The sequence below is a fragment of the Puma concolor genome, chromosome C1 (genome assembly GCF_028749965.1).
Source record: "Puma concolor isolate L17-30 chromosome C1, mPumCon1.1.hap2, whole genome shotgun sequence".
Classification (NCBI taxonomy): domain Eukaryota; kingdom Metazoa; phylum Chordata; class Mammalia; order Carnivora; family Felidae; genus Puma; species Puma concolor.
Genome location: NC_141674.1, coordinates 162,726,460 through 162,740,439, shown reverse-complemented (window position 1 = coordinate 162,740,439; position 13,980 = coordinate 162,726,460). Strand labels below are relative to the sequence as shown.

Genomic DNA, 13,980 nt, shown 5'->3' with positions numbered 1-13,980 from the left:
TTTTATTTCTAAGTTTGGCCTTTTACAGGGATTGTCATATATCTCCACAGATTAATGATCAGACAGTGGTTATACAGAAATTATGCTTAAATATCTTGGGCTGATGGATCTGTATGTAAGAAGTAGGAGGACATTCAAAATTCACTGTAGCTTTTACTGTACACAAGACCTTTTTTGTCTCCTCTTTGTATTTTCATAGGCTCAGAGCCCATTAGGAAGGAGTATGTGTATAGCGTGGGCCCTCCCCAGTCTCTTTTCTGCATATGTATGGCCTCACTCAGGTATATATTTGCTCCAATCACAACCTTCTATTCAGGCTAGTAGGGCTGTGGGCCCTCCCTGTTCATGTGCCACCAGGACCATCACTGACAATGCTGCTGGGATGGAGGCATTACCCATGTTCCAATCTAGTGAGCACACTTCCACTGTGGCAAAAAAAAAAAGCTGCCAATCCTCATGGCCTGCCCTTTGTGTGGACCGAGCTGGTGTGAGGGTGGGATAAGAAGAACGAGAACAACTGTAGGCTAGAGTACTACTGATTCCCACTATTATTATCTCAAATTCAGCAATTTTTCAAATATAAACACTTCTGAGATTGTTGTCAATTTGGTCAATTTCCAGAGCGCCAAAAATTTTGTCCAGATTCACAGATGCTTTTGGGGAGAGGATTTGCTAACTTCCTAATTCATTTGTAGCTGGCAGTCTCTCCCAGAAAATTCCACTTTATATTAAAGGCCAATTTGGAGAAAGGCTGGGCCTTATTTTGGGAGGCTGAGAATTATCCCATTCCAACTTTAATGATTTATAAGTATCAATATCATAATGATAGCATCTAGAATATCAACAAATGGCTTTTTAAAATTTGTGAAGATATAAGGTAGGAACAATACTTTGAAACTAAAGTTAATTCACACAAGTAAATATATGTTATCATAAAAAATTATTCCTTGGGGCACCTGGGTGGCTCAGTCAGTTAAGCATCCGATTTTGGCTCAGGTCATGATCTCGTGGTTCACAAGTTCGAGCCCCACGTTGGGCTCTGTGCTGACAGTTCAGAGCCTGGAGCCTGCTTTGGATTCTGTGTCTCCCTCTCTCTCTGTCCCTCCACCCCTTGTGTGCTTGTGCGCATTCGCTTGCGTGCGTGCTCTCTTTCTCTCAAAAATAAACATTAAAAAAAAAGCCGTTAAAAAAATATATGTATTTGTCATCTTCCTGTTTCTGAAACACAGCTCCAAAAACCCATGGAATTTTCTAAGCAATAAGAGTAATGGGAGTATCTTTTGTCATATTTGGTCTTTGTCCTTGGTTCCTCAAATAGCTCCAGAGCCATCCAGGTAAAAAGAGTGTCTTGTTATTCACAACAAACCCCTTTTCACCACATCTGAGTTTATGTTAATGAAGTGACTTTTGGAAAGCCCCTAAGGATAAAGGCTATTTGCCAGGAGAACCAACCAAGAGACTAGAATCCACCCCTCCCCCCTCCCCCAGTACACATGTACCTCTGCAGAGGGGACAGGGCTGGAGGTTGAACATCCCCAATGCCAGTGCTTTAATCAACCATGCCTGTGTAATAAAACTTATATAAAAATCCAATAAGATGGGGTTGAGAGAGCTTCCAGATGGGTGGAGAGGAACATATCCACATTCTGGGAAGACTCACCCCAAACTCCAAAGGGACAGAAACTCCTGCACTCAGAACCCTTCTGGACTTCACTCTATGTATCTCTTCATCTGACTTTTCATTTTTGCCCTTTAATATCCTTTGTAATAAATCAGTAATCTAGTAAGTAAACTGTTTTTTCCTGAGTTCCAGTATTTAATCAAATCCAAGGAGGGCATAGTAGGAACCTCCTATTTATAGCCAGAGGTCAGAAGTACAGGTGACAACCTGAATTTGAAAATGGCATCTCTTGTGGAGGGAAGGCACTCTTGTGGGATTGACCCTAACCTGTGGTATCTGACGCTATCTCCAGGTAGATCATGTTAGAATGGAGTTAAAGTGTGGAATACCCAGCTGGTGACGCAGAATCTCTTGCTGTGAAGTATAGTAACTGGGAGTGGAGGGGACATACAGCAAGGCATTTTCATCTCCAATGGGATGTGCACTGAAAACTAGGCTAAGATACTTGAAAAATGGATTCAGATAATGAAACAAACATAGATGTAGAAGATACATAATTGAAATTGTTTCATGAATGTGAGGATGCAAGAAAGGCAGCACTATTATTTCATATAAAATGTGATCTTTAAATATGTGGGTAAGAAGACATAGTTCTTTCATCCTTTTGGTCTTCTCATTAGAAATTAAGGGCTCGCCAATACACATGTGATTATATGCTTTATAAACCACTTCACTTCTCCCTGGAACACAGTTTATTAGACTTTGGTATAAAGTATTTGTTTTAATTCTTTTTTAAAAAAAGATCATTAAGAACCATATTAAGCAAACATCTCCTTTTTATTTTTTCTTTTTTTCTTTTTTTAATTTGAGAGAGTGCACGCATGCAAGCAGGGGAGAGGGGCAAAGGGAAAGAGAGAGAGAATCTCAAGCAGTCTCCACGCTCAGTGTGTAGCCTAATATGGGGCTTGATCCCACGATTCTGGGATCATGACCTGAGCAGAAACCAAGAGTCAGCCGTTTAACCAACTGAGGCACCCAAGAGCTCCTCCTTTTGATTTCTAAGGTAATTTTTCCCTTTTAGTTTTAATGGCAATGATAGCTGGTTCTGAAAAATGTAAACATATAGTCAGTCTTGTTAAAACAAACACCATTACCTCAAAATCTCTTTGTAATAAAATATTACCAAGACCAAGCTTAGTTTGGATTATAATAGAACAAACGAATTTAGGTAAATGTCTGGAATTTGTTATAACAAGACATGACATTTGTTTCTAATTGGCTAATGAGAAGAGACCAACACAATATCAAAGCATGCAAATTAGATGTGTCTGTGCCTAAAATAAATCAAGGTCAAGTTCAAGTTCAAGGAAGTGAGATCAGGCACTAAAAAATTAGTATGTTTTCCATGGTTGAGTTGAATGAGAATTTGGGCCTGTTGAAGAATCATGTAGAACTAGTATCCTCCTCTCTCCTCTCTCCGAGTAGTAAAAGAGGTCATGTAGAATCGGTAACAAACTTAAGAGGTGACAGCAGCCCTAGACACAAAGATTTAATTCCCTAGGCCTCTGAAACCCTCAACCACCTTCCCCTGGAGTCCTGGGACCCAGTCTGCCTCCAGGTACTTTGTGCAGCTTCCTCTCCAATGTGGCTACAAAAGAACTACATGACCTAGTATCTAACAATCCCACCTTCCTCCCCAGGGGTTATCTCACCATTACACTCTGAATCATCAAGTATGTGTGTAAATACCTATCAAGAAAACAAAAATAAAAGAATGGGAGTAGTACAGAATTAAGAGGTTTCCAAAGATCAAAGAAAAGGTGACCCATTACTGTATCTTTTCTTTTGACTTTGTAGTCTGAGTTTTAGTCACGCCATTTCTTTTTTTTTTTTTTTTAATTTTTTTTGACGTTTATTTATTTTTGAGACAGAGAGAGACAGAGCATGAACGGGGGAGGGGCAGAGAGAGAGGGAGACACAGAATCGGAAACAGGCTCCAGGCTCCGAGCCATCAGCCCAGAGCCCGACGCGGGGCTCGAACTCACGGACTGCGAGATCGTGACCTGAGCTGAAGTCGGACGCTCAACCGACTGAGCCACCCAGGCGCCCCTAGTCACTCCATTTCTTTGTAGGTCTGGGGGAAAGAGGCCCACTTCCCCTCCAAGGGAAATAAAGTGGCAGTTGCCTCTAGAATTCTTCCTTGCGTCCCCCTATAAGCAGGTTTTTTAAGTCTGTGATGAAAAGTTTCAGGACACACACACACACTCCCACCAAGAAATCATCTATTCTAGTCCCTTCATTCACATGGGAGAAAACTGAGACATAGATCATCAGAGATCCATCAATGCAGCTTTGGCAGAATCATGACAAGACCTCACATCTCCCAATTCCAATACCAGTGTCCATTCTATTCCAACACTCTGACAAATCATTCTTTCAAGTCCTCCGTATGAGTGACAACAGCTGCTTGCTGCAACAACCTTTTCTGTTAACAAACTCAAGTGGAATGGATTCAAGTTTCCCCTCTCAGAACCCCAACATCTGAGAACTCTGACAGAGTTCAAAAGAGGGGGAGCCAGCTAAGCTGGATGATCAAGGTCTATGTGCCTGTTTGTCTCTCTGTTCTCTCTTCACCTCCCCATATTAAGACTTATTTGTGCTCATTTCAAGAGGCAGAATAGCTGTTATCATCCCCAACCCATCTGATCTCCCCAACTAGGCTCAGTTGGCAAATAGACCGCTACCCACGCACAGAACATGACTTGATCTTTAAGCTACAGGTCATTTGAGAAGTTCACATTTATTTGGTGGATACTTGTAAACAATCAAAATTAGTATTTCTAGAAACAAAAATAATCTTATCAAATTAATACACTTTAAAACACCAAAACTTGGCTAAGAAGTGTCTTTAATAATCAACCTCACAGGTCAATAAAAGAGTCACAAATACACAATTTACTATTACCTGACAATTGTGAAATCTGTGTGGTTTTAAAGAAATGTTTAATGTTAACAGTTGCTTATTACTGGCTCTACAGAGAAACAGACATGGATCTAAAAAGAGCTAATCAATTATAACCAAAGATGTGGGGCAGGTCTAGGTATGAGCACGGAATGCTAGAGGGGTGCATGAAATAAAGGACCAGCTAGTCCATTAAAAAAAAAAACAAACTAAATAAAATCAAACTTACTCATCCAACTCCTTGGATCCTTTCTTCCTCTTTTGGATGAGAAGACCCGAGGTGAGTATGCTGGCTAACAATGAATGTGTTTCACATCCTCCTTGGGACTCAGAATAAACTCTTAGAAAAAGGAATTCACACCATGACTCAAGTCCCTTTTTCTATTCCTCATCCTCACCTCGAGAAGCTACAAAACTTCATAAATAGTCCACTGAGTTCATTAAAGCTAATGTCTTCCACTCAAAAGTATTAAACGTCAAGGGTACAAGACAAGAAGCACAGTATCTAATCTATCTCTAATCTAATAGTATAGTATTAGCATAGTATCTAATCTAATCTCTTTGGAGCACCATGCTTTCATCTGCTAGGTAAGAATAATTTAAGTCACAAACGAGGAACAGAAAACTGGATTCAGATTTTAGAGGTAAACCCAACTAGTTAAAAGTAAATATGATGGACTAGGGAGCGGGGAACAATATGGTACCTGGGACAGGACGAGGTTTAACTTTAGTCAGAAATATGACGTAAGTTAAATGTGGTTTACACCCTAACACTGTAACTCATTCTTGGGTATGCAGGTTAATAGGAAAGAGCAGAAACTGCCACATTACCCCATTTTAGGCATAGACCTAAATACATATAGCTAAATAGGGATAAAATTCCCTCCATGTAAGAACTTAGGTAAAAATGCTATTTATCAGAGTAAGAGCCTGTTAAACTGCTTGCTACTCAAAGACAGAAGTTACAGAACTATATCCCTTGGATGGGAAGAACTGGTGCCCTGAGCCGTCTAGAGCCCAGGCTGCATTTAAGAAGAGGCGCTTCTGTAGAAGGTCAATCTGAGAAATTTAGTGGATCTACCACTAGCTGGATGACCTTGGGAAAGGTACTTAAGTTAGAGTTTTAATTTCTTATTTATGAAATAGAAATTACTTTACCTATCTTATGGGATTACTGTAAGTGTTAGATGAGAGCGTTTATAAGAAAGTACTGAATCCAAACCTTTTTATTGAGGGTTATTTTGGTTATTACTTTCTGTAAAGAAAATTATAGGTGTTACCACTATAGCAGAAGAAGACAGGGTTAATCTTTTAAGGTTTCTTGTTGGTTTTGTTTTAATCAAAGAACAGCCATGATAAAGAACGTGACCAAAGTCATTTATTATAAAATTGAATGTTATACTTATTATAGACCTAAAGCTGCTTATTGGATTGTACACATATGAGCACAAAGTATTAAAAACATGGGTCTTTGTTTTTATATGGCAACATTTTCTGTGTGCTCCTTTCTGGAAAGGGTATTCCCATCAGTTATAAACTGCTGCTCCAAATGTGATAATTTAGATCAAGGTCATTACCAACCCCGATGACCAAACCTGAAAAATATTATTCTCACGTCAGAGACCTTGAGGAAAGAATGCTCTAAAGGGATTAAAATACCTTGCAAAGAATTACAACATGAACAGCTCAAGAAATCTTAATTTGTAAAAGGTCACGGAGTTACAAAAAACATTGCTCATTTCAGCTAATTAAATGAAATTTTAGTTAAACGGCACCTTTAAATATTGGTATTGCAGCTGCGAGTGCATTTAAATAGCATTTGCGCAGATATAATTAGCACAATTAAACATGGGTAGAAGTGGAAACACCATTCTTAATTATATTGATATAATCAGTTTTATTAATGCTTTATAGCAACAGAAGTGACATCTGACAGTAGCACACAATTCATGACTGAACCTAATATTAAGCATTTTAGCATATTAAGGAATCTAAAGCTAGGTAATTGGGGAAAGAAAAGTCAAATGATTCGTGCCTACCTGTGACGATACCATAGTTGGGAGGTTCAAGAATTACTCCATAAAACTGGATGATGTTTCTGTGACTGAGGACACTGAGTATTTCTGCCTGTACAAAAATCAAATACAAAGTTACATAAAATTTCACCTTTATAAAAGTCTCATAAAATAGGTTTCCTATTCAATTTCCTTTAACATACATTTACAAAGATATATGTATGCTCAACAAGTATGGGATGCTGATAGAACTCTGTCTTAGCAGTGGTCTTGAAAGTTTAAGGATTTAAAAAAAAGTTTGTTTTAATGTTTATTTTATTTGTGAGAGAGACACAACACGCGCACGCGCGCGCGCACAGTGTGAGCGGGGGAGGGGCAGAGAAAGAGGGAGACAGAATCTGAAGCAGGCTCCAGGCTCTGAGCTGTCAGCACAGAGCCCGACGCAGAGCTCGAACCCATGAACCGTGAGATCATGACCTGAGCCTAAGTCGGACGCTTAACCGACTGAGCCACCCAAGTGCCCAAGTTTAAGAATTTCTATTGAAACTTCCTAAAAATGTAAAAAGGAAATGGGGTTGAAGTGGCAACAACAGAACTGCTCCCTAGCAGGCCAGCATGACTGATAGTGGAGGAGGAGGACGAAGTGGCGAAATACCATATTTATTTACAGAAAGCCCTCTTCCTAAGAGTTGAATGGGTGTTTTCTGCATCACGTCTTCTGAGAGACTCAAGACTGACCTTCTATTGGCTGGGTGAAGAATCATGACAAAATTAAGGGAGGATTTCTTAACTATTACTGAAATAGATTCAAGTAATAGCCATTTATAGTATCTAATCGTTCAAATGTATTATCGCTCTTTGCTATATGCAGCAAGGTGCTGTAAAGGATGTAAGGGTGGATTCCTGACCTTCAGCAGTGATTTGATAGGGAAGCCATACTTTACATTTGAAATGTATTAAATATTAGCAAACTCTACTGCAGAGTGACATCATAAAAAATAAATTTTATTTATTAAACTTAATTTTAATGAAAAAACAAAGCTACTTCTGCAAATGTCTGTAGAAGAACATTTTCTAAATTAACTAAATCACATGGAGTTACCAGTTTTATGGAGATAAAATATTGCTAATCAGGAATTATAATACAGTTAGATATAAAATCACTTAAGTATGAAAACATTTAACATTTTTTAATGAAAAGCATGTTATTGGCAGTAAGTAAATAGGAGATTTATAATTCCCCATGCCAGAAAGGGTATCATCAAGAATGTAAGCAATTAATTGGGGAACCTGGGTGGCTCAGTCGATCTGGCTTCAGCTTAGGTCATGATCTCATGGTCTGTGAGTTCGAGCCCCACATCGGGCTCTGTGCTGACAGCTCAGAGCCTAGAGCCTGCTTTGGATTCTGTGTCTCCCTCTCTCTCTCTTGCTCCTTCCCTGCTCACAGTCTCACTCTCTCGAAAAACAAACATTAAAAAAATAAAAAAGAATGTAAGCAATTAAGGAAAAATGGACAAGGGTTGGTTAGAAAGAGGACTCCCCTTTGGGAATCTGCACAATGTAAGTTGGTGTTATTTGTTATAAATTTCTGTCATAGGATAAGAATTGAGATTTCATTAAAATCAGAACTAGGCACAAAAGAGAAATTTAAGGGCTGCCATGAGGTCAATATGGAATCAAGAGAAGGGAAAATTATTATCAACTGGTTGAGACATTTATCAAGGTTTCTTTGACAATGTTTTTCTTTCAGTGATACAGGTGCTGAAGGGGGCTATCAAAACATTTCTCTCACACTGAGTGCCTACTGTGTGCAGAGGTTCTGTGTTCATCAAACAACCTGCTTCTCATAGTTTAGTTTTCCAAATAGAAGCAAAATTCATTAATTGGGCAAGATAATTATTCATCTATATGGCAATCCTATTTCTTATTAAGAAACAATAAACAAGGGGCACCTGAGTGGCTCAGTCAGTTAAGTGTCCAACTTCAGCTCAGGTCATGATCTCATGGTTTGTGAGTTCAAGCCCCGAGTCGGGCTCTGTGTGGACAGCTCAGAGCCTGGAGCCTGCTTCGGATTCTGTGTCTCCCTCTCTCTCTGCCCCTCCCCCTGCTCACACTCTGTTTCTCTCTTTCTCTCTCTCTCTCAAAAATAAACAAACATTTTATTTTTTTTTTTATTTATTTTTTTTTTATTTTTTTTTTTTTAATTTTTTTTTTTCCAAAGTTTATTTATTTTTGGGATAGAGAGAGACAGAGCATGAACAGGGGAGGGGCAGAGAGAGAGGGAGACACAGAATCGGAAACAGGCTCCAGGCTCTGAGCCATCAGCCCAGAGCCTGACGCGGGGCTCGAACTCACGGACTGCGAGATCGTGACCTGGTTGAAGTCGGACGCTTAACCGACTGCGCCACCCAGGCGCCCCATAAACAAACATTTTAAAAAAGAAAGAAACAATAAATGAACTTTGTTATTAAACAGAGTTCATGTGAAGTTTGGAAAACATAAGCCCCTTTATGGTTTTTTTTTTTAAGTTTATTTATTTATTTTGAGAGAGAGAGCACGTGTACAGGGGAGGGGTAGAGATAGAGGGAGAGAGGGAGGAAGAGAGAGGAAGAGAGAGGGAAAGAATCCTAAGCAGGCTCTGTGCTCAGCACAAAGAACCATGTGGGGCCTGACCTCACAGAACTGTGAGATCAAGACCTGAGCCGAAACCAAGAGTCAGACACTCAACCAACTGAACCACCCAGGTGCCCCTAAGCCCCCACTATTTTTAAGGCAGATCAACTCTTTCCAAGTGAAGCATTAGAATTCAATGTGAGTAAAGCATTAACGTTTGGACTAGTATTTGTCAAAATAGGGGAGTGTTTATCCTTTGGTATGTTTTGGTATGTTCTTGGCTATCTAAATTCTGTGACCATCAAAAATGTTTATACCTGGCTAGATCAGTGGGTAGAGCATGTGACTTTTGATCTTGGGGTTGTAAGTAGAGCCCCACATTGAGTGTAGAGCTTACTTAAAAAAATAAAATCTTTACAAAAATGTTTGTATTAAGAAAGAATAAATACAAGAATATTCTAAGGGGTGCCTGGCTGGCTCAGTCATTAAAGCATTTGATTACTGATCTCAAGATCTCTTGATCTCAGGGTCATGAGTTCAAACTCTATGTTGGGTGCAGAGCCTACTTAAAAAAAAAAAGTATATTCTAAATCCATGGATGATCATTTTATAATTCAGCACTACATGGCATTTTCAATGTTCCAGCTAATTTTCAAGTTTACATTTAAGATATTGCCAAGTGATGCCTTGGAGAAATAGAATTTATCAAGTGCTGGTAAGATATGCTAATGTTCAACTAACGACCATCTTGTGTGCCACTATCATGTTCATTTAAATTTTTTTTAGTTAAGAAAAACTAAATTCTTGTGGTATAATTAGTAAGTAAAAGACATTTTCACATTATAAGACTTAGGTTCTAATTTAATAAACTAAGAATTTGATTTAACATCATGAAAACAACATACTACTTTAGAGTGCTATACTAGTTCTATGATAATGAATTTATTTATAATCAACACAGACTACATAAATAAGTGGTATTTACAATAAAGGAAGGTCAAGTAATATGAAGTTACCAATTCAAGCAAGTTCCAACAGAAATAACTGTGGGATTAGCCAAATAAAACCTGTGCTGTAGCAGTCAGTATCTGATATCAAGTGGATGTATTCTGTGGATTTGTCTTTACAAGAACCTGCTTGCCAACCATTCATTGGTGAGACTGTTGTAGTAACAAAAAAACTTCTCCTTAAATTGTTGTTTTCCAGATTTATATTCTGGAATACTCTAGCAAATAGACTGCCCATCAAAATAATGGAATAGTGGTCTAAAACAAGCTCACTGTTATAAAGGAAACATAATAACGATGGCTAAAATAATGTTCCATTGTGCCAAAAAATTTATCTTTTTATACTATCAACATCAGCAAAACCCATTTATTTTCAGTAAATGTAATTGATGAAAATTGTTCACTTTAGCTATACTGATTTTATAGTTTTATTTTTACTTAACTGGAAAATTGGTTTGATTTTATAAGAGCTGTAAGTGTAAGGAGTTCTGGGGTGTCTGGCTGGCTCAGTCAGTAGAGCATGTGACTCTTGACATTGGGGTTTTGAGTCTGAGTCCCATGTTGGGAATAGAGATTACTTAAAAATAAAAACTTTTTTTTTTTAAAAAGCACAAGTAGTTCTTAGTGTTATTTTATGTATATATTTTTAAAATTTTTTTTAATGTTTATTTAATTTTGAGAGAGAGAAAGTGTATGAACAGGAAAGGGGCAGAGAGAGAGGGGGACACAGAACTCAAAGCAGGCTTCAGGCTCTGAGCTGTCAGCACAGAGCCTGATGTGGGGCTTGAACTCATGATCTGTGAGATCATGACCTGAGCTGAAGTCAGATGTTCAACCGACTGAGCCACCCAGGCACCCCTATTCTGTGTATACTTAAGTTACCCTGAAATAATAATTTTAATCAATGTTGGAAATACAGATGACCTAATATTTCTATGTACAGAATCTATGTATTTCTCAGTTTGCAAAATGCCATTCTAGGAACTCAAATATGTGTATGCCAAAGCTCACTGCAGCATTACTCACAATAATCAAAAGGTAGAAGCAACCCAAATACAATCAACTGATGAATAAATAAAACATGATTTATAAATACAATGGAATATTAATTTAACTATAAAAAGGGATTAAGTTCTGATGTATGTTACAACACAGATGAACCTTGAACACATCCTGCTAAGTGAATCTGCCAGACATAAAACAACAAATATCGCATGATCCTGCTTTTATGACCTATCTTGAATTGGAAAATTCAGAGATAAGGAAAGAAGGTTAAGGTTACACTAATGCTGTTTAATGTGTAGAGTTTCTGCTCGGAGTTAAGAAAAGATTTGGAAACAGACAGTAGTGATGTTTGTACGACACTGTGAATGTAACTAATGCCACTGAACTGTACACTTAAATATGGCTAAAATGGCAAATTTCATGCTATGTATATTTTACCACAATAAAAAAAAAGTTTAAAAAAATTCTATTCTAGACTTCTGCGGAGATGATGATCTTCTATTTATATGCATATATGTACCCCCATACACGTACACACACAGAGTAATCATCTCAAAGTTACACAGCTCAAGGTCTAGATATCCTTAGGTAAAGAAGCAGTTTTCCAGATTAGGATTTAAGGAAGTAAGGAAACTCTGTGACAGACAATTTTACCTCTGGCTCAAAGACACTCCATAAAACAAAGAGTCCCAATCTGATACAGAAGTGAGGTAGCCACAGTCTGTCCATAAAAACGTCTTTATGGGAGTACAAAAATGTCCGAACTCATCTGCGCTTACAGTAAGCTACGTGACTGTTCCTACTGTTTCCAGCTGGCTGATTTCTTCCTCTACCTCCCCCCTTTCCTCCTTTGCCCCTTCCCTACTTCTTCTTCCTTTATGGGAAGGGTTACAGAGGAGTTGTAGTTTGTTAACAGAGCTGGGGAGGAGGTATTCTGTTAGTTTTAATTTAACTGGCCTTTCTATATCTTTATATGGGGAGATGAGTCAGCCATTAGCTCAGTCTGCCATGGTTTTGGAAGTTGACTAACACACAGGGTCCAAATGGCTGATTCAGAGAGATTAAGAGAAGTAAAGTATCATAATTTAAATTAAATTTAGCTAAATATCATAATTTAAATACATTTAAGGGAATTTAAGTTTTAATTTTCTTCCTTTAAAGTACTTTTAACAGTCTTAAAAGAACATTTTAAATTAATAGCTTCATCTTCGGAGCAATCCCTTTCCCTTGATTCAAAACGTATTTTTATTTTGGCAAAATTGCCTTCTTGAAAAAAATTGAGTTATGATTGACATATAACATTAGTTTCAGATATAAAACATGAAGATTCAATATTTATATGCACTGCAAACTAGTCACAGTAAGTCTAACTAACATCCATCACCAGCACAGTGACAAGTTTTTTCTTGTGATAAGAACTCTTAAGACCTACTCCATTAGCAACTTTCAAATATACAACACAGTATTATTAACTGCAGTCACCATGCTGTATATTATATCCCCATGGCTTATAACTAAAAGTTTTTCAACCTAATCCCAAATTTAAATATGTTTAATATTTGAGAGCTGTCATAAAACCCTTAAAGATTCTGTTTTTAAAGCCTGTTTTACATTTTTTACATTCCACTGATACAGTCTCTATGTATTTATGTGACATGTTATTAATAAAAGTGAGTTCACTTCCTTTTTGAAAGAAAGTAAAGATACTGACACCACTCTATTGATCTATACAAACAACACTCTCTAATGAAAGAAATAGTTGATGAAGACCCACATCAGTAGGCTGGCAGGCTCCATTTACACCTTAGGAACAGGTTTTTCTCCCTGGCTATCAACAGCTATGACCCCCCATGTAACAGCAGGACTGTGTCACACAGGGTCCCTCTCTGCCTGTGATGTGACACTGACAACAAAGACAGTAAGTATAAAAAAGTCCAAGGTATATGTCTACTGTCCGTGTCAACTGCTCCTTCTTGCCCTCTGGTGCATGTGACATTTAAAATATTCCAGGGACCTGATCTCGGAGGTCCTCACCAATTCCAAGATTCCAGAGAATCCATCAAAGTATGATAGTAAAAAAAAAAAGCAAAGTAGCTCATTCAATCATTCAAAGGAAGCAGTGTCCTTCACACTGTGCATTCAAAGTCAAAGGCTTTTGGAGGTGGGGCCAACAAGGTGGAGCAGCATGGAAGTTTTCTGCTTCTCTCATCCTTTTTTTTTTTTTTTTTTTAATTTTTTTTTTCAACGTTTATTTATTTTTGGGACAGAGAGAGACAGAGCATGAACGGGGGAGGGGCAGAGAGAGAGGGAGACACAGAATCGGAAACAGGCTCCAGGCTCTGAGCCATCAGCCCAGAGCCTGATGCGGGGCTCGAACTCACAGACCGCGAGATCGTGACCTGGCTGAAGTCGGACGCTTAACCGACTGCGCCACCCAGGCGCCCCTCTCATCCTTGAAATGCAGCTAGATCAGTACCAAACCATCTTGCACACCTAGAAAATTGATCTGAGGATTAACACGACAATCTGCATAACTTGAGTCACAGAACTCAGCAGGAACATGGCACGGAGAGATGAACTGGGGAAGAGAGAAGCTTCAGAGGGCAGGGAGCTATCTTTGCTTGCAGAGAGAGGATGGAGACAGAGGGAGAATATGGGAAAAGCATTCCTCCTAAAAGCAGCTGGAGAGAAACAGTGGAAACACCCATAAGGGACTGAACAAGAAAGGGAGAAAGGAGAAAGGGCAGGGTTTAAATA

The 13,980-nt window shown here is 38.4% G+C and overlaps 1 protein-coding gene across 4 annotated transcripts in view; it reads right to left on the bottom strand.

Moving 5' to 3' along the window:
• Nucleotides 1–13,980, bottom strand: part of MAP3K20 (mitogen-activated protein kinase kinase kinase 20) — a 188,067-nt gene that overhangs the window by 90,989 nt on the left and 83,098 nt on the right. For all 4 annotated transcript variants that reach the window (XM_086718921.1, XM_086718922.1, XM_086718919.1 and 1 more), the window contains exon 3: nucleotides 6,623–6,710. In XM_086718921.1, coding sequence (XP_086575047.1) covers nucleotides 6,623–6,710 — 88 coding nt within the window. The remainder of the gene's footprint in view (nucleotides 1–6,622; nucleotides 6,711–13,980) is intronic.